Here is a 21,753-nt window from a genome sequence, read left to right on the forward strand (position 1 = left end):
CCTTCTTCTGCATCATGCCACCATGATCATGGACGATCGGCCTCAATACAACGAATTATCACAACCAATCATCTTTCTTCTTCTCTCTTGCAGCCCTCCTTCCCTTTTCTATGTCCCTCTCTCTCGCTGTTTGCTGACCTGGAAGCTCTCTGCGCTCCTTGGCGTGGGCATGCAAGATGAACATTTCCAAAATATGAAGCTTTCCCCCAAAATACTACAATTTTGGAGATCCTACATTAAAATGGTTTTTTGGCATTGTAGCACAACGAAGTTTGGTCAATTTTTACCCGTCAATCACACCATTATAACACCAGATACCGGAAGAGCAGCTGACTTTAGTGATTTGCCATTTTAAATTAGATTTTTATATATTGTTTAAGTGTCACATAATATCCATGGTGGAAAACCAATTGATTTATATGTAACCAATTGATTTATATGGGTCTTGGTGAGTATTATTTCGTCTTTGATGAGAATATCCATGATAACCGAGGATCAGACCTCGAGTTCTTGATTTCCGCGCTAGAAAATTATCATCATGGCTGAGATCTTGTTCAACGATTGTGACTGGTTTATATTTTAGTAAGGTTAACAATTGTAAGGTATCGAAGTCATCGCCGGTGACGTCATAGATATAGTGGTGAATCTGGTAGACAACGATGGTTTCACTGATTTTGAAGCCTAGTTGAGCCGTAAGATCCGAATTGATTTTTCCGATTTTTCCTTCGTTAGGAGTGAATTCAAATGGGAGGCCGAGAGAGTTTGCAAAGTCATGAAGACGACAATTGTCCATGTCACCATAACGTGACTAATTGTTCATATGTGCCAATTAGGCATGGTTACTTGGTAAATATGAGGGTCCGTCCTGATTTAATACGTAAAAACTAACTTCAGTGACTAATTGCATAAAAAAATCTTGAATGACTAAATGTGTAAATTGATCAAACTTCATTGTGCTACGGTGCCAAAAATCCACATTAAAATGTTGTTTTTTTTTTTTTTTTATCTATGAAATATAACACAAACAGAAACATGTATGATGTTATTTTTAATAGAAATGTCAAAATTAGAATGGTTGACTCCGAAACCCATTAGAACATTTCTTAAGGGGGTGTTTGGTTAAACTTATTTAAGCTTCTTTTTAGCTTATTACCGGTTCCACACCGGTATAAGCTAAAAATAGTGTTTGGATAGGAATAACTTACCAAGGTGCCATACTGGAAATAAGTCAAAATCTATAAATAAGTCCCTCCTAACTTATAAGCTTATAAGTTATAAGCTATAAGTTGAAAAGTACTTATGAAAAGTCATAAGTTAAGCCAAACACCCCTAAATACGACATCAACCTTACAAAAGTTAAAACCTTATCAAAACCAAAGTGCATACCAATCAAATGGGTTTTTGAAATTCTCAAAACAATTTATTGACTTAAAAAATGTTTATGCACTTTTTAAAATAAATTTTCCATTAACTTCAAAACTAAGAGCATCTCCGATGCAAGCTTATTAATAGTTTTTTTACTATTTGTTTGACCACTTAGTATTATTAAACATCATTGGAGGATTGCTTTTTTGTTTTTTTTTTATTTTTTTATTTACCACTAAATATATATTGAATAGTCAATATAGTATAAATGTTTGACAATCTAACCTTATCATTAAGAATATTTCATTTTACATACATAATTTTATTTTAGTTGAAATAATATTTATTTCTTTAATAAATAATTATTTATATTAGATGTTATAGATGTTTATATATTATAACCAAAATAAAGTTTAATACAAACCCTTTTTAATAAAAATATGATGCGTTTAAAAACAACTAATTAAATGAAGCGGTTTTAAGAAACAATTTATATACCAATTAGTTAAACTTAAAAAAAAAAAAGCTATGTTGAGGTTAACAATTTGAGATATAACTTAATTAGAGTTTAAAACTAATAGAATGATGAGTTGATAATAACTTTAAGTTATAAGATAACTTAACCATTGGAAATGTTCTAAGATTTATAAAAAAACATTTAAACTCGACTTTTAATTTCTCTTTATAACTACAATAACTAAGAAAAATTGCAATACAAATATTTTTTTAACTTTTTAACATATTTGATTTTTACCATTAAAAATCCCAAACACCCCTCAAACTTGAATGCTCAAAAAAATTACGTAGTTACATATACTGACAATAATCATGTCTTAATACCCTGCTAACTGTTCTTTTCCTTCTTCCCCATAACATGTAGCTAAGGGGGATCCATCTCCCAACCACCCTCTAGCTTCGAAGAACGCCAAACCTTTGTTCGTTCACTGGAAATCATTACAAGTGAATCATACTTTCACCCATCTTTCTCATGAACCAAAGTTAACCATCAATCTCTTCAAAACCAGAGAAAAAACAATGAACAATATGAAGCAATTACACAAACATCTGAGCGCAAACCATAGAAGAGATGAAGAGATGATGTCTACCCATGAAATCCCACCTTACTCCCCCAAATCCCTCAAACACACATCAGCAGTTAGATCTATTTCACGGTCCGTTAATTACATCCTCAAAGAACGTCTTCTCTTCACCCTAGTCGGAACCCTCATCGACTCCGTCTTCTTCATCTATCAACCATCATTATCTACCGTTTCCTCAGTCAACACTATTACTAGCAACAAATTGCCCTCAATGCAAGCAGTTTCATTCTCCCAACGTGACACCAACACCCACTACAGCCGGCCAGCTACCCACGACACTACAGGACAGATTCCGGTGGGGATTGGGTGGAAGAGGATGCGGGTGGTGGTGACTGGTGGATCAGGGTTCGTATGTTTAAATATGTAATATGGACAATTATATATATAACACAATACCCAAAAAATACTTGGTAAAATAATTCTTTCTCAAATCTGATATCACACAATATTAAAAAAATAATCCCTATTCTAATAAATGAATAGTTTTAATTTCTTTTTGCAAAATGTCACTTTAATACAACTTCTCATTAATATTATACCATGTGTCATTTAGATATATTAGACAACTCTTTTTTTAAATTCAAATTTACATTTTCTAATTATATGTTAAATTTGAAGTTATAATAACTTTAAATTTTTGATATATCTATTAATTAATAATTTATTTAAAATAATTAATTAATAATTATAACATTTTATTATAAAAATTTAATTAATTTTATAAATTAGTTATCTAATAATAAACCCAACTAGTTTATACAGTAGGTACTATTTTATAAAAAATCCTATTAGCAACCGCTTTACTTGATGTTTAAGAAAAGGAATAACGGTCAGTTGAGTTAACTCGGGTGTCGGTGAAACAGAAATCGACAAAACCAGTTTTGGATCAAAACTCACAATCATTAATGGGGAACCATAACTCCGGCGGGCGCCACCACCTACGAAACCGTAGAAATGGTGAAACTGTAGTTCAAGTCCCTCATTATCAATACGGACCTCCATCAAATCAAGCTCCCGTCGTGCTCAATTACGCATAACCAAATGGCAGTAGTATCACTCCCTTACTCTCAAGTCGACTGTAACTTGCGAGCTCTCGCCGGACAAGCAGAGGGCTTCGGTCGCTTCGCCGTCGGTGGACTTAATGGACCGCTCTACCATGTCACTACTCTATCAGGTTTAGTCTCGCTAATTAATGATCGTTCTCGACTCTCGTTATCGTTTTGTTGGATAATTAGGGTTTTGCTATCAATGTACCGATTCTGAAATCGATTAATCTGCCAAATCGTATTCAGTTGATTCATTTATTCAGATAATTGATGTTATACATGAACAAGCTTTTACCTTGTTGTGTAGATGATGGACCTGGTTCACTTCGTGCTGGATGTCGCAAGAAAGAACCTTTATGGATCGTATTTGAAGTTTCGGGTTCCATTGAACTGTCATCTTATCTAAATGTATCATCTTACAAGACCATTGATGGACGTGGGCAGAGGATCAAGCTTACTGGAAAGGGTTTGAGGCTGAAAGAATGCGAACATGTGATTATCTGCAACTTGGAATTTGAAGGAGGTAGAGGGCATGATATAGATGGCATTCAAATCAAACCTAATTCAAAGCATATATGGATTGATCGTTGTAGCCTCAAGGATTATGATGATGGGTTGATTGATATTACCCGCCAAAGCACAAATATTACCATTTCCCGGTAATTACTTAAGAAGTATTAACAGTGACTATTTGTTAGTTCAGGTTGATGAAAAAACAACTTTTTGTATTTTAACTTTCTTTTTTGTGTATTTAGTTGTCACTTTTCAAACCATGACAAGACAATACTAATTGGAGGTGATGCTTCACACCATGGAGACAGATGCATGTGTGTCACTATTCACCATTGTTTCTTTGATGGGACCCGCCAAAGGCATCCACGTGTCAGGTTTGCCAAAGTACATTTGTATAACAATTACACAAGAAACTGGGGAATATATGCTGTCTGCGCTAGTGTTGAATCACAGGTACACAAATCTCTAAATTTCCTTTTCCTTTTTCTTTTTTTTGATCTTTAAGCATATGTACATAACTTATTGATTGCTTACTTCAGATATACTCTCAATGCAATATATATGAAGCAGGACAGAAGAAGGTGGCTTTTAAGTACCTCACTGAGAAGGTAAACTACATACTTTTTATCGGCTGAGTGGTACCATATGCAGTGATGGTTGTACATTCTGCAGGCAGGTGACAAAGAGGAGGCATGCACAGGTTGCATTGTGTCTGAAGGTGATCTGTTTATGGCTGGAACTCAAGCTGGCTTATTGGCTCCAGATGCAACAAGTGGCTTATTTCATCCAAGCCAACACTATGAGAAATGCTCTGTTGAACCTGCAACAATGGAACTTAAAGATGTGTTGAAGCATTGTACAGGGTGGCAACAAGTTCCACGCCCAGCTGGCGAGTAATCGGTTGTGTATTCTTGGGTGAATATATATTATATTGATGTATACAGGATAATATTTTTATGTGTAGTTATGTCGTATTTGATAAGTTAATATGTAGTTGAGCTTTTAAAGAGGATTTCTATAAAAGACTGATTTGGTTTTTGGCAAACTTGACACAAAATTCGAAAGTAAAATAAGTTGTAGCCTAATCCTAGTGGTTTGTGCTTTGTCTTAATTTGCATTGAGGTAGGAGATGTTGAGTTCAAAACCTCCTTCTGCATCATGCCAAATTGCATTTGAATTGAAGGGGTGTTTCATGTTTGTGATTGCTTTTCAAAACTATTTATTGACTTTGATTTTTTTAAAAAACCAATAAATCAAAAAGAAAAAAAAGGTTTGACAAACTCAAATCCACTTTTCAAAAAAAAAAAAAAATTCCATTAACTTCAAAAATAAGATTTCAAAAAAAAAAAAAACATTTAAACTTGTCTTTTAGTTTCTCTTTTAACTTTTTAACTATAATAACTTAAAATAAATAGTAATCCAAACATTAAAAATGTTAATCTATATTAGAAAAAAACAGTTTTAAAGTTAAAAAAACTCCCAAACACCCCCTCAAAATACTAAAAAAAAAAAAAATTGCGTAGTTACATATACTGACAATAATCATGTCTTAATACCCTGCTAACTGTTCTTTTCCTTCTTCCCCACATCAAGTAGCCAAGGGGGATCCACCTCCCAACCACCCTCTAGCTTCGAAGAACGCCAAACCTTTGTTCGTTCACTTGAAATCGTTACAAGTGAATCATACTTTCACACATCTTTCTCATGAACCAAAGTTAACCAGCAATCTCTTCAAAACCAGAGAAAAAACAATGAACAATATGAAGCAATTACACAAACATCCAAGCGCAAACCATAGAAGAGATGAAGAGATGATGTCTCCCCATGAAATCCCACCTTACTCCCCCAAATCCCTCAAACACACATCAGCAGTCAGATCTATTTCACGATCCGTTAATTACATCCTCAAAGAACAACGCCTTCTCTTCACCCTAGTCGGAATCCTCATCGGCTCCGTCTTCTTCATCTATCAACCATCATTATCTACCGTTTCCTCAATCGACACTGTTACTAGCAATGAATTACCCTCAATGCGAGCAGTTTCATTCTCCCAACGTGACACCAACACCCACTACAGCCGGCCAGCTACCCACGGTGCGACAGGCCGGATTCCGGTGGGAATTGGGCGGAAGAGGATGCGGGTGGTGGTGACTGGTGGATCAGGGTTCGTAGGAAGTCATTTGGTTGATAAATTGATTGCGAGAGGTGATGAAGTGATAGTGATCGATAATTTCTTTACAGGTAGAAAAGAGAATGTGGAACATCATTTCGTTAACCCTCGATTCGAATTGATTAGACACGATGTCGTAGAACCCATTTTGTTGGAAGTTGATCAGATCTATCATCTTGCTTGCCCTGCTTCCCCTGTTCATTACAAGTATAATCCCGTCAAAACCATCATATCCTTTTATTTTCCAACACTTTATTTATGTGATTCTGTTGCTTTCATGAATTCAGTTCATCTGTTCAGCTTCTAAAACCATACATTTTGACTTTTGAGGTCAAACATGGTGTTTTTGGATTCAGATTTGATAACTTTGTTTTAAATCGTGGATACAATGATCTTATACTAATCCAAACATGGTTAACTACATTTTGTTGAAAATTTGAAGAACTAGTTATCAGATTTTGAAGTTGAAATTTAGCTCTCATGAGTATATAAATTTGAAAATCTTTGACTTTGTGTAATCACAAGACGAATGTAATGGGAACCCTAAACATGTTGGGACTTGCAAAGAGAATTGGCGCCAGATTTTTGCTTACAAGTACAAGTGAGGTTTATGGAGATCCTCTTGAGCATCCTCAAAAGGAAACATATTGGGGTCATGTGAATCCAATAGGTAAACCAAAAAAAATACTTTCTTTATTGACTTTATTACCCTTTTCAATCAATTGTGTTTATATAATTTGTTGGTTATATCATGAACTACATAGGTGTTAGAAGTTGTTATGATGAAGGGAAAAGAACAGCTGAAACCTTGACCATGGATTATCACCGAGGTGATGGTGTTGAGGTATGTTTTTATTAGGGCTATATGCCTATTATCAACCAAGAGGTTATCGAGGGCATTTACGTCATTTGCATTACAGGTCCGGATTGCACGTATTTTTAACACATACGGGCCTCGGATGTGTCTAGATGATGGTCGTGTTGTTAGCAACTTTGTTTCACAGGTGAAATTGCATAATTTCATTTTTTTTCTTGAACTTTTATGTTTACATAATCATCTTAAGCCTTTTTTTTTTTTTAGTTTTAAATAGTTTCAATTTTTCATAGTAAGATTGGTTTGTTTCGTAGGCAATTCGCAAACAACCAATGACAGTTTATGGTGATGGAAAGCAAACACGAAGCTTTCAATATGTCTCTGACTTGGTAAGGACATTTACGTCTTTTGCACATTTCACAAATTTTGTCTTATTGACATCAGTCTTTAGTCAAATACATGTCAAACACAGTACAACTTGTTGTAAAAAAAATGTACCAAAAGTGACATGTGTTGATTTTAGGTTGATGGATTAATGGCACTAATGGAAGGTGAACATATCGGACCTTTTAACTTGGGAAATCCCGGGGAGTTTACAATGTTAGAGCTTGCACAGGTTTGTTCTCTTAGCAATAAAACTCAATCAATTTACAAAAATAAATTTTGACATTTAATTTTTGTTTATTTTTAGGTGGTGAAAGAAACTATTGACTCGAGTGCAACGATAGAATTCAGAGAAAACACAGCTGATGATCCTCAAAAAAGGAAACCCGATATTAGTAAAGCTAAAGAACTACTAAATTGGGAACCCAAAGTGCCACTACACGAAGGTCTACCAAAAATGGCGTCTGATTTCAGAAATCGCATCTTGAATGAAGATGAAGGAAAAGGCAACAAATAATAGCATAATAGATACACATCCTATATATCTATATATGTTAGTGCTCGGTTTTTATGTATCTTTTTTGACACGAGTTTTGTTTTGTTAGTGTAATCTGTGTAACGGATTGATTTAGCTTAATGGATTTTGGTGTATTATCGAGAAATTTGAAGAACTATGAATTTAACTGTTAACAAACAATCAATACTGACTCAAACTCTTTTTACATGATCATAAACACAACTCAAAATCTTCCGGATTTCATATGGGTCACCCGATTCACGATCACCATTAACAAAAACATGAATCTTGAATCCAACTTCAATCCAACTACACCCAGGAACCCTCTTCATCCTCTTCTCTTTCATCTCCCTTCTCACATCCAAAACATTTTGCCATCTTCCCGCAACCGAATGCGCATTCGACAACATAACATAAGAAGACACATCACTCGGATCCAAATCCAAAATCTTTCTACCCGCCACCTCGCCCAGCTCCATGTTCATATGAATCTGACAACCACCTAACAAAGCCTTCCAAAACCCAACCCCAGGATCAAACGGTAAATCCTGAATAAATCTCTCTGCTTCTAAGAACCTCCCTGATCGAGCCAGCAGATCCACCATACACGCGTAATGTGCTGGCTCGATCAGACTCGGGTTCTTCATTCTGGTCTCGTGGAAGTATTGTACTCCGTCTTCCACCAGACCAGAATGGTTACAAGCAGATAACAAACCAAGAAACGTGACCGCGTTAGGGTTTACACCTTTTGCTTTCATTTCATTATAAAACCCAATCGCTTCTTCCCCTCTACCATTTTGAGCATACCCGTTTATTAAAGCGTTCCAAGAAACAATATTTTTGTCAGGAATTTTATGAAAAGATAACAAACTGTCTTCCATGTTTCCACATTTTGAATAGAATGTGATTAATGAATTGCCTATAAACACACCGATTTTGCCTAAATTTTTTATAGCTGATGCGTGTATACTCTTTCCAATTCCTAAAGCTGCTATATTTCCAGCTGATGAAAACACACAAGGGAATGTGTTTTGTGTAGGAACAATTCCTTCTCTCAACATGTTGATGAAAAGATTCACAGCCTCCTCGTTATGCCCTTTTTGGCTATAACCTCCAATCATTGCGTTCCATGTTACAACGTTTTTTTCAGGCATTGTTTTGAAGATTCTTACAGCATCGTTGAATCTCTCTTTTTTTATGTACCCAGATACCAAAGCTGTGTAAGAAACGACATTTGGATCATGGGTTTCATCAAACACCATTTGGGCTTCCTCGATTGTGTTTAATTTCGCGTAGAGATCTGTAACAGCAGTGCCTACAAACACATTTGGATTGAAGCTTGTCTTGATTGCGTAACAATGGAGTTGTTTCCCTAAATTAAGGTTTTTGAGAGATGTGGAGGCGTGAATGAGAGCTGCTAATGTGTACTCGTTTGGTGTGATTTCCATCTGAAGCATCTTGGAGAAGATATAGAAGGCTTCGTTTTGTCTGTTTTGGCGGGTTAACTGGCTGATTAAAGTTGTGACTGATACCACATCCCATTGAGGCAATTCGTCGAACAGTTTAGAAGCGTCCAAATAACAACTTCTCTTTGAAGACGAAGCTACTGATTTGGTTGCAGTTTGATCAGATTTCTGGGTTTCTGTCACATCTGTATGAAGAACACTGTGCAATAGTCTAATTGATTTGAAGTTCGGTAGTGACAAAAATTGTTTACATTCTACTACACGTCTCATGAATAACTGAAAAGTGAAAAACAAGAGGATGCTTCGTTAGGCTATTTGGTTGAAAATTAAATTATAAATGGTCCCTTAGTTCCTTTTATTACAAACGGATCCCCAAGAACGGTTTTTGTTACACAAATGGTCGCCCACATAATAAAATGATTTTTTTTACCTAAAGTTACTATTTTTCATTGGGATAATGATTTAAAAGGGTAATATATTTTTTAATTTGTACACATTTGATCATTGAGTTTTTTTCGTCTACATTTACCCCTTCAACTTATTAAACTGTACACATTTAGTCCTTATGACCGACTACTCCAAGTTATTCGGTAAAAATTACTTAATAGGGTAATATATTTCTCACTTTGTACATATTTAATCCTTAATATTTTTGTACACATTTAGTTCTTAATATATATTTTTTTGCAAAATAAAACATTTTTATTTTTGTACTCATTCAGTACTTATGAATGATTTATCTAGGTTTTTCTCACGACATCTTACGTAAGATAGACATATGGTGATGGGATAGGTTGAGGTGGTCATGTTATGTGTTGTAGGCTAAGATACCTGGTGCGAGTCGGTTGTAAGCCATAGGCACGGAGGCTCGAGAAGAGCGGTTAGGTTGAGGCGACAGGCCAACAAACCCTGGGTATTCCAATCTGATGATTGATTTGACTTGTTGCATGTTAGCATTTCAGTCCGATGACTGATTGGACAAATGTATTCCAATCTGATGAGTGTGAACTCGTTATGCATGATAATACATTTGTTGTATAAGGTACTTTGGGGAAAACTCGCTAAACTTTGTGCTTACACAGTTGTTTATGTTTTCAGCTTCTATCGTTAATCATGAGAATGCAAAGGCAGGACTGTACACACTCATCAACAGTATTGAGGATTCCGCGTTTCTTATATTACTCTGAGTTTCGATAAATGTATTTTGGAATAAACGTTTTTTCATAATAATGGATTTATAATTAGAGAGTTTTGCCTTATTTAAAAATGAAAATTTTTTGTTGTGAAAATGAGACGTTACACATAAACATCAACATCCCCACACACTTCATCAATGATTGTCTCACGTAAGATGTTGTGAGAAAAACCTAAAGAAATCATTTATAAGTACTGAATGAATAATAAAAAAACAAAAATGACTTATTTTGAAACAAAAAAAAAATATATTAATGACTAAATATGTTCGAAAATAATAAGGACTAAATGTGTACAAAATGAGAAATATATTACCTTATTAAGTCATTTATCCCGCCTAGCCTGGAGTAACCGGTCATAAGGACTAAATGTATACAGTTTAACAAGTTGAAGGGGTAAATGTAGACAAAAAAAAAAAAAAACTCAGTGACCAAATGTGTATAAATCCAAAAATATATTACCCTTTTAAGTCATTATCCCATTTTTTTTATCGAACAATTTCCCAAAATTTATTATGTAACATTTTAGAAAAAAAGTTATTACTATATTTTCTTGCTATTTCATTAAAACCATGACATTTTCCAACTTATTAGAACAATCATAAGTTACCATTAAACTAAAAATCAAACTTTTTCAATAAAATCATTAAATTTCATTCTATTTTCGAAAAAGGCTATTATTATTTATTTTAATAAATTAGTAACAATAAATAATAACATCTTAGTAGGGATGAGCTTTTGAACCGTCGGAACCGGAACCGGGCATAAATTAGTAGAGCGGTTCGGTTATCGGTTCTTGACTTTTGGCAAAACTGGTTCCGGGTCTACCACCGATTCGGTTCTAAAAAAAACCGGTTAAAAAACTGGAACCGGCTAGGAAGTGTAAGAGTCGATCCATGCAAAATCTATTTTCAAAATACTATCTAATTGACTGTATATTGATATATCCTAAATTCAAAATCTATTCCTTGATTAACCTAAACACAAAACCGCAAGTGCAAAAATCAGCAAGTGCAAAAATCAATTTTTGCTTGGGGCTTAGGAAGTCACGATCGATAATCGACATTGGAGAAGCCAAAATCAAAAATCGATTGTTGCTTACTGGGTAACAATGGAGAAGCCAAAATCAAGTAATTGGGTTAATACAGAAGATGAAACTCAAGTAAGTCATTGTTGCTATTGTATAAATAGGGACGATCGGTTGTGCTTGCTTTTTTGTTTGTGAGTTTTATTTTATGTATGTTAAGTGCCCATGCTGCATATTGACTCATTTTCCCTTTCGAAAGATACAAACATCGGTGACCAATATGGGAAATTGTGAAAACATTATATTTTTCTTATTTTAAATTGTTAATCATTTAAAGTTTTGACATACAGAAAGGCAGAAAGCAGTTACTGCAAAAATGTTAATCATTTAAAGTTTAATATTATGAATAAATTAGAGTTTCATGTGAAGCCATATGCACGTTGAATATCGAGTTCATGGCATTAATGCACTTTGATTAATATGTCGCCAATAAAAGAATAAGGGGGAATGTACCAATATTAAAACAAATTAGTCTAGACGTGTCATATATGAGTATTTAAGTTAACTAATTAACTTTATTTATTGTGATTAGTTTTAACGATAATCAGCAAAATGGTTGGTTAATATTATGAATATAATTCAACTCAATCTAAGTTTATTCAACAAAATTAAAGAAAGTGTGTATGAAATTAGATCAGAAAGTGTGTATGAAATAAGATCAGAAAAGTTTTAAAGTTTGTGATTTTGAGATTGGAGGGAATCATTCTCTGCTTTAACAGCTTCAAACTGTCTCTTGAGGGCATCATAATCTTTTTCCAACTGTTTGGTCTTCCATCTAACCCTTCTATTTTGAAACCAAATGGCAATCTGTCTTGGTTGAAGTCCAAGTGCTCTTGCAAGCTGCATTTTTCTCTCAGGTTCAAGCTTATTTCCTAACTCAAAGTTCCTCTCAAGTGTCTTCACTTGTTCCATATTTAGTCTCCGCTTTTTCTCTCCTGCAAGCAGCTGCGATCCGTGCATGAAATTAGATCAGAGGTAGGGGCATGATGGTCATCTTCTTCGGAGGACTGTAACATGAAATTGGTGGAGAAGAAGGCCATTCCAGTGCAAGTCATCAGCTGTTTAAGCCACCTCTATAGCTAAATAATAATGACTATTGAGCATTTGTGATATTCGTTATGGGTTCATTTGTATTTAAGCATAGAAATTGGATTAATTTGAACAAAATAGTTTTATGAAACAATAATATTGAACTGCCAACTGTATTTAACCCATGAATGAAAGGAGATAATCTTCTCCTTTTTCTTTTTCTTTTCCTTTGTGATTGTTCTTTTTAGGGATGAGCTTTTGAATCAAACTTCTTTGAACTCATTTTGCTTGATGATATATAATATTTTTTTGAACTCATTTTCCAAATGTAGGATTATGAAGATGATTTTATTGGTGAGACACCACCGGTTATTAATAATATTAGTGATGGATCCGGAAAAGAAGACGTGCCAAAGCCAAGTCCTAAGAAGCGAAAAAGGAATGGAGGCGTGCCAAAACCAATTACTAGCAAACGAGAAAGAGCAAGGAATAATGGTAAAGGAACCGCTCCTTGTTGGGTAGCGTTCGAGCCGGTGTGGATTATAGAGGATGATGGTGTTGAAAGGAAAAGTGTGGAATGTATTTATTGTCATACAATACTTAAAGCCGATACGGACCAAAACGGGACGTCTAATATGAACAAACATTGGAGGAATTGCAAGTCAAACCCGGACAACAAAGAAAAAAATGATAAAAAGAAAGCCAAATTGAATTTTAAGAAGGAACCAAATGGTGAGACTAGTGTACAAACATGGAAACATGATGACACTAGGATCAAATGAGCATTACTAGGCCTTTTTACCGTTGGTGAACTACCATTCAAGTATGTTGAAAATGAAGCATTTATTGAATATACTAACGCGCTTAATGGTAGGGTAATCTTGCCTTCTAGACATAAAATTTCCCGAGACGTAGGAAAGTTTTACTTAGATGAGAGGAATAAATTGTTCAAATATTTTAGTAATGCAAACACCGCTGTACACTTGACAACCGACACCTGGACATCCTCTTGTAAAAAGGTCAATTACATGGTTGTCACGGCCCATTTTATTGATGACGAGTGGGTCATGCACAAGAGAGTTATCAATTTTAGGGAGATAGATACACATAAAGGTGAAGAAATTGGACGAGAGTTAGTAGCATGCATACATGGGTGGGGTATGAAAAATGTTATGTCAATGACCGTCGATAATGCCACGTGTAACGACACGACAATTGAATTTTTGTGTGACGACTCTCCAACCCGATGGAACTCGACATTCGAGTTGTTGAAAACCGCCTACAAGTTATGGGAAGCTTTTGTGGAATTTGGCATCAAAGGTATTACTTTTCTTATTTTGTTTCAGCACATTTTATTATTGTGTCCTGGTTTTTAAAATAGCATAACTACTCATATGAAGTCGAAATCACTTGATTTTTTTTTCAACATGTAACTTAGTGTTTATACTTCAGTTTAGAATTTTACAAATCATATTTTGGTTAAAAATTGAATTAGATACAAGCCTGGAAAGATAGCATATCAATGCAACATTTTTTCTGTTTCAACATATTTTATTATTGTGTACCGGTTTTTAAAATAGCATAACTCACTCATATGAAGTCGAAATCACTCGTTTTTTTTTCAAAATGTAGCTTAGTGTTTATACTTCAGTTTAGACTTTTACAAATCATATTTTGGTTAAAAATTGAATTAGATACAAGCCTGGAAAGATAGCATATCAATGCAACATTTTTTCTGTTTCAGCACATTATATTATTGTGTCCCGGTTTTTAAAATAGCATAACTCACTCATATGAAGTCGGAATCACTTGATTTTTTTTCAACATGTAGCTTAGTGTTTATACTTCATTTTAGACTTTTACAAATAAATATTGAATTAGATACAAGCCTGGAAAGACAGGATATCAATGCAGCATTTTTTCATTTATTTATATATGAAAGTTTAATTGGTTTTTATTTTTGGATTTTGATAGAAAAATCGTATGAGAAGGATCTACAAAGAGTACCGGATCGTATGGACTTCGAGGCGATAAAAGAGATGGTGGATTTCCTTGAAAAGTTTAAGACGAAAACGGAGAACGTTTCGGCTTCAACAAAACCTTTAGTCCATCGATTAATCCGGGAAATCTTAGATGTGAACCTACATCTTAAAAAATGGTCAACGAAAGTCAACTTTGTTCATTTGATACCCGACATGAAGGACAAATATGACAAATATTGGGGCGACTATGCAAAGATGAGTGATTATGTTTACTTTGCGATCTTGCTAGATCCTACAATGAAGTCTCAGTTATTGTTGTATACTTTTAAAGAAATGATTGGTTCCAATGATGAAAAGTTATCAAAGTCGGAGATAGAATTGAAAGCATATGAAATGCTTTATGAGGTCGAGAGGAAGATTGAGAAATTTTTTAAGACCTACGTGAAAAAATACGACATGAGCGGGTCTTCTCAACAACAAAGTTCTCAACAAGTCGTTGATTGTGATGATGATAACGATTTTTTTGGCAACTTCCTTAATAGTGGAGGTGACAACTCGGATGCGTTGGAAAATTAATTAATTATATATTTGAAAGAGCCCCGGGTTACGTGCAACAAAAGTTTTGATATCCTAAGTTGGTGGAAACTTAACGGGTTAAGATTCCCGATAGTTGCTCGAATGGCAAAAGGTATTGACTTTTTTTTTTTAATATTTCATATTTCTTTTAATAACTAATGATGTTATATTTAACAATAATTTAATTTTTAATAGATATTTTGGGGATACAAATCTCAACTGTAGCATCGGAGTCTGCCTTTAGCACAAATCGTAGAGTTTTAACCGACTATCGTGCTAACTTGTCTAACGTGATAGTTGAAGCTTTGTTGTGTATCCAAGATTGGGTAAAAAAGAGTAGAAAACCTATAATAGACAACGTGGATGACATTTTAAATGATGATGAAGTAGCTATGAGTATTTTGTACTTTCAATCCTTGTTATATTTTTATACGACCTTTATATTTTAGTAAATGCTACCAACATTTTTGTTTTGTGTTTTATATAGAGACCGATGAAGCTTTACACAATGACAAAGCAATGGGAAAGAGACCAATGGAGAAATAGATGATAGTTAGAAAGAATTATTTTGGTTTAAACTTGATTAGTTGAATTGTATTAAAATTGATATGTGGGGACGAGTTTGTTTTTTGAACACGACTATGTTTTTTTAAAACTTGATTATTGAATATTATTTTTTTTGAAACTTGATTATTGAATATTATGTTCTTTTAGAAGCCAACTTAACAACATGTAAGTATTATGAACTGCATCTAAACTAGTTGTACCTAATTTTTAACCGAAAAAAGTTATTAGTTTCACCTAAATTTTAACCGGTTCTTGTTTGGAAAAATAACCGGAAAATCAGGACCGGAACCGGAACCGGTATGTTCCGGTTCCGGTCCCGGTATTGGAACCGGCGGTCCGGTTACCGGTTCTTATACTATCGTACTACCGGTTCCGGTTCCAACGCTCATCCCTACATCTTAGTTATTACTATTATTGTTTTTTTAGTATTATATATACTTCTTGTTCGTGATCTTTTTTCTGACTTTTTAAGATGGTTATATTTTCAATCATATCATATTGTCATAAACCAACACCACATGATATGTCGTACCACCGTCGTTGCTGCCATTTAAAACCACCACCAAACTAATGTATTTGGTTTTGATGAGAAATTATGAAAGCTCACAACCCTACTACCACCTCCCACCTCCCTCATCCAATAATCCATACATGATGAAAAGTCCACTCTCCTCTTCCAAATCTACGAAGTTTTGGAAAGGATTCATCACAACCACTTCTAGATCTAAAAGTTTCGACGATGATCCACCAAAACCAACACCGCCACCTTTGGATTGACAAAGCTTTAACGATGATCCACGATAATTGCCATCAGATCTACACTTTTCAACATCACTGCCTCCAGATCTACAAAGTTCTGTTGTGGTACCATCGTAATCACATTTACCAAACACCATCGTCAAACACCATCAAAACTGCTACCTAACTTCACTGCTAAACACCATCAAATTTGTTTCACTATGTGGTGCAAAAAAGTGTTTCATGAAATGTCTTAATGAAATTTGGTAAATGATTAAGCTCTTAATGATTGTCTAAACTAGAGTATTCAAATGCGAATGAATTTTTGATGTTGTTTTAAACTGTGAATGAGAGTCTAGAACTATTGTATTAAAGTGTGAACTATAAACAAATTAGTATATTAAACTGTAAATTCTGATTTTTTTTTATTTTTTCAAAATTTGATTTTTAGAGCTTGATAGAGTGTAAGAAGGTTTTGTCTCCCACTTGTAAGGCCATTTCTAATGCATTGAACTCTTAAGAGTTTAATGGATTGTCACATCAGTATTCCATTAACTTTATCAATTTACCTGTGGAACTCTACACTCCATTAAACTCTTAAAAGTTCAATGAATTTTCACATGGACATTTTATCATATCTTTTTGTAAATAATATTGTAAAACAATAATATTACATTAATTAGAAATTAAAAATTAAAAATTAAAAATTATTAATTAAAGATTGTTATATATGTTATTGTTTTAAAATATTGATGAATTAAATTATTGAATATAAAATAAAATAAATTACAAATCAAAAAATAATGACATACACCTTGTTCATGTGTGTACGGTGTAAAATACAAAACTTTATTGATGAAATAGTTTAAGAAAAAAAAAATCCATAATACTGTTCAATGGGGATTAGACTCCAATTCATTCAACTTCACTCACAATAGTGGGTTTATTGTATTGAACTTCACTCACAATAGTGGGTTTAATGGGGATTAAACCCCAATTCATTGAACTTCACTCACAATAGTGAGTTTATTGTATTGAACTCTATCTCATTAACTTTTTGTCCATTAAACTCATCATTAAATCTCCATTGAGGATGACCTAAGTTGCATGGATAACTTTACCAATTTTTTGGTCATTTTAATATATAAAGCCAATATATAGTATGTTAGTGAGAAAAAAAACTTGTTCATCCTACATTTGTTAAATCAGTATTTATTAAGATCTAATAAATTAGCAATCAACGTCAACAAACTAAAGTATAGAAGGTAAATGAAGGCTAACTTTGACCAACTCATTGTATCTTCCATTTATGAAAAAAGCACAAAATAGTACTCCCAAAAATACAAACACAAGACGGCATAACTTTACCAATTTAAAAAGAAAAGAAAGTATATAAAATGATTAAATTGATTCATATATTGTAATACTTATTTCGAACAAAGAAGTCTATATTTGACTTTGAAGCTTACAATTGACAGGCATGCAATTATCTCCTATTTTCATTCTAGTTTTTGGCTGAATAGAAGCCATACCTTATAAAACCTCAATATTCATTTCATTTTCTTGATCAATCCAAATCCAGCCCTCAAATTTGAAGCAAAATGAAAACAACAATGGCTGAAAACAAAGAAAACAACATTTCAATCGATAACATTCCATACGAAATCTTGTATCAAATCGTCTCGTTGATTCCTTTGAAAGAAGCTGCAAGAACCATCATTCTTTCATCTTCATGGAAGCACTTATGGGCACCAGTTCAAGTGTTCGTAAACATGGATTTTGATCGAATAACAACTCAAGAATCTGGTCAACAGATGAACCAGCTCATCTCTTCTTTCTTAAACACTTACGAAACAAGTTACCAGATCCTCAATCTTTCTTTTCTCGAACCAAAAACAGTTAGCGAAGAAACCCTGTTCTTCAAAGCCATTAAAGGAGTAGACAAAGAGCTTCACATATGCTTCAATGGAGAAACCCCCACAAATTTCGGTCTAACTATTGAATTGCCTTTGTGTAAGAATACCCATTTTGGTTCTCTAAAGACCCTCCACCTTAGATCCATCACCAGCCTAGCCGGAAGCTTCCTACCGGAGTTGTTTTCCAGTTGCTGGAATCTTGAAACCCTAACTCTTGAAAAATGCAGTGGCTTGCAGGATATTGACCTAAAAGCACATGGGTTTTTACAGAAGTTTGTGGTTTTGGATTGTGAAAACATAGAAAATGTTACCATTTTATCAGCTCCAAACCTTAAAACTTTCTGCTATCGAGGAACCCTGGTTAAAACTGAACTTGAAGACGTACCAGCGTTGTGTGATGTTACCCTAGACTTTAAGGGCTCTACTGCCTTACGTGATCACAGTGAGTTTGATAGTGAAGATATCGTCTCTCTTCTTGCTTCTCTCAAGGATGTTGAGGTACTCACTGTAAGTGGGTGGCTACTTGAGGTAAGTTTTACATTTTGAAAAGATATTCAGTAGAATCAATGATTTTTAGGTTTTTACAGAGATTATTTTGTTTCGATATTAGGCATTTTGGATACTTGTGTCTTTCTCTATCATCGTCTTAGTCTTCCTTTGAATATAACTAATTTGTTTTATTTCGTTTTCTGGTTGGACAAAAAGTGGTTATGTACAAGAGGAGTAATATTTGATGACTTTGACTTCATGTTCAACGAGTTAAAAGAGCTTTCATGGATCGATTGTTGCATGAACAAACAAAAGAGAGATTCACTTGTTTGCTTCTTAAGCATCACACCATCCTTGGAGAACTTATTCATAAAGGTACCCTCAATATCCAAATCTAATGTACAGCTAAAGCTTCACCTTCAAATACGTATGGTTGAAACGAGTTCCTTAGAAACTGACCCAAAAATAAATTTCTTGCTCTTAAAGCAGATTGACAAAAAATGGAGTACGAAACCATGTTCACATTTTCACCAATCTTGTCCACAAGCTTGGACCAATGAGGCAACCACGTCTAGTGATTGGAACCTTAAGCATATGAAGGTGGTGAAGTTTTTGGGGTTCAAGATCGAAGAACAGAACCGAATGTTGGTTTCCTTGATAGATGTTTTGCTGAAAAAGGCCATTGTGATGAAGAAAATGAGTGTTACGGAACCTGAAAACAAGCTTTCATGGTCTGTAGCTAAAGTCCCTCGAAGTCATTTGAACAAGATGGAAAAAGCATCAACAACAACTTGTCACCCTTCTAAATCTTCTCTACTCTTGTCGTCATTGGACAGCAATTGTTGTTTTCGGTTAACGCCAACAAGTGAAAATGAAATTGTTCCAAGATTTCTAGTGGGACTTCAAACCACTCGTCACCACCCTCGCTATGGACTCGCTACACCACTCCGTAACCTTCGCTAGATGACTTGCCGCTGATGGCTAGCTACACCTGTAGCGAGAAAAGAGAGAAAAAGTATTGGGTTGTGTGATTGGTTGTGGGCATTCATTATATATATATTTTTTCAAAACAAAACCTATTAAAATCATATACTATCCATTCGTATATTTTTCAACCTATACATGCTAAACTTATGTGGCAATAAAAAACCTATGTAGCATGTGTTACCACTTTCTCTACATAAACATGGAGTAATGAAAACTAATTATTTAAAGGGTTTAAAACATCCTTTTATGGGCTTTATTGGTACATATTTATTGAAAACTTTGATCTTCTAGCTTTTAATAAAAAACTCAAAAAAAAAAAACCTTCGTTGGACAACATGAACTTTTAGCTTTGGGTTGAAAAAAAAGCTACAAATTCAAAACTACTTCAATTGCCATTAACAAAAATTTCTTTTAGATTTTAACAAACTGACTTAAATACTCTTTAAAATAAATAGAGTAAATTATACGAATGGTCCCTATGGTTTAAGGTAATTTGCACGTTTGGTCCTAACTTATTTTTTAACTTGGAAGGTCCTTGCCGTTTGTTTTTGTTACATGTTTGGTTCCTACTGTTTGTTTTTGTTAAGCGCTTGGTCCCCATCTTACCTAAAAAACTATTATTTAAGTATGGAAAAATTGTGGGGTAGGTAAAGTAAGGTGATGTGATGTGGGTGGGGTTGGAGGTGTGTTTATTTAAATAAATTAAAAAATCAATGACAAAATAGTCTTTTTAGGTAAGACAGGGACTAAACGTGTAACAAAAACAAACAGTAAGGACCTTTCGAGTTAAAAAAAATAAGTTAAAGACCAAACGTTCAAATTACCTTAAACGATAGAGACCATTCATGTAATTTGCTCAAATAACAAAAACATATCCATATTTTTTATAATTATCTTATACAATTAAATATAAATATATTTTAAAAATTATGGTGTCATTATTTGAAACAAAATATATCTTATACGATTTAATATATAGTCTAACAGTTACGACGTCTTTATTTGAACCGGTATTTGAATCAATCATATCAACGTATTTTATAATTTATTAAGGGCTAATCTCATAAAAGACTTTATATTTTTTTTTTCCGGATTAAACACCAATTTTATTTTTTGTCTGAAAAATACCTTGTATTTTTTTTCGTTTTTTCCAAAGAAAACCTCAAATTTGTCTCTTTTTTTTTCCAAATAAACCCTCCACCCTCTAAATATTTCTAAATAAACCCTCAACTTTTCATAGTTTTTGTAGAAAAAAACCCTCACATTTTACAGTTTTTTCTAGAAAAAATGACTAAAATGGCCGGATCGGGAAAAATGAAAAAAATATAAGGTCTTTTTCAGGCAAAAAAAAAAAATTTTGAGTTTAGTCTGGGAAAAACATAAATTATAAAGCTTTTTATGAGATTAACCAATTTATTACTAATTTATATCTAACAAAATAATAAATATTTATTATATGAATTTATAAACCAAAATTAATATCATACAACAATATAGTTTTTTTTTTAGATTTCGAAAACTTATAATATGCAAAGAATGTTTGGTATTAGTTCTTACAAATTAAAAATTCTTATTAATTTTATTTAAAAAAAATCGCCCATTTACTTATAATTGACATAATTTTTTTTTACCAATCGAGAAGTTTATAACCAATGCATTTAGTATTAAAATTTGGATGGTTTTTAAGTTCTGATAATTATAGTTTAAAAAGTCAATTTATCCTTATTATATTCTAGTTTTACTTTATGTCCATATGTCATTTTATGTAATTTTACATACTTTAAAATATTTTAGCTACTTGTGCCGAATACTGT

At 33.6% G+C, this 21,753-nt stretch overlaps 4 protein-coding genes across 4 annotated transcripts; 3 read left to right on the top strand and 1 right to left on the bottom strand.

Annotated features, from left to right (window-relative positions):
* Positions 1-3,353: 3,353 nt before the first annotated feature.
* Positions 3,354-5,069, top strand: LOC145058085 (putative pectate lyase 4). The gene is made up of 5 exons (XM_079006009.1): positions 3,354-3,639; positions 3,819-4,170; positions 4,267-4,477; positions 4,564-4,632; positions 4,697-5,069. The coding sequence occupies exons 1-5, from the start codon at positions 3,507-3,509 to the stop codon at positions 4,919-4,921; spliced, it is 990 nt and encodes a 329-aa protein (XP_078862135.1). The 5' UTR covers positions 3,354-3,506; the 3' UTR covers positions 4,922-5,069.
* A 706-nt stretch (positions 5,070-5,775) lies between these two features.
* Positions 5,776-8,054, top strand: LOC145058086 (UDP-glucuronic acid decarboxylase 1-like). Its single transcript, XM_079006010.1, has 7 exons — positions 5,776-6,423; positions 6,717-6,864; positions 6,959-7,038; positions 7,115-7,198; positions 7,323-7,397; positions 7,532-7,624; positions 7,700-8,054. Exons 1-7 carry the CDS (start codon positions 5,776-5,778, stop codon positions 7,907-7,909), a joined length of 1,338 nt encoding a protein of 445 aa, XP_078862136.1. The 3' UTR covers positions 7,910-8,054.
* Positions 8,055-9,681, bottom strand: LOC145058084 (Pentatricopeptide repeat (PPR) superfamily protein). Its single transcript, XM_079006008.1, has one exon. It carries the CDS (start codon positions 9,643-9,645, stop codon positions 8,101-8,103), a length of 1,545 nt encoding a protein of 514 aa, XP_078862134.1. The 5' UTR covers positions 9,646-9,681; the 3' UTR covers positions 8,055-8,100.
* An 8,479-nt stretch (positions 9,682-18,160) lies between these two features.
* Positions 18,161-19,915, top strand: LOC145059708 (F-box protein At2g39490-like). The gene is made up of 3 exons (XM_079007513.1): positions 18,161-18,991; positions 19,169-19,327; positions 19,442-19,915. Exons 1-3 carry the CDS (start codon positions 18,161-18,163, stop codon positions 19,913-19,915), a joined length of 1,464 nt encoding a protein of 487 aa, XP_078863639.1.
* Positions 19,916-21,753: the final 1,838 nt, after the last annotated feature.

Source organism: Lactuca serriola, chromosome 6 (assembly GCF_051521515.1).
Source record: "Lactuca serriola cultivar US96UC23 chromosome 6, Lser_US96UC23_V15, whole genome shotgun sequence".
NCBI classification, from domain to species: domain Eukaryota; kingdom Viridiplantae; phylum Streptophyta; class Magnoliopsida; order Asterales; family Asteraceae; genus Lactuca; species Lactuca serriola.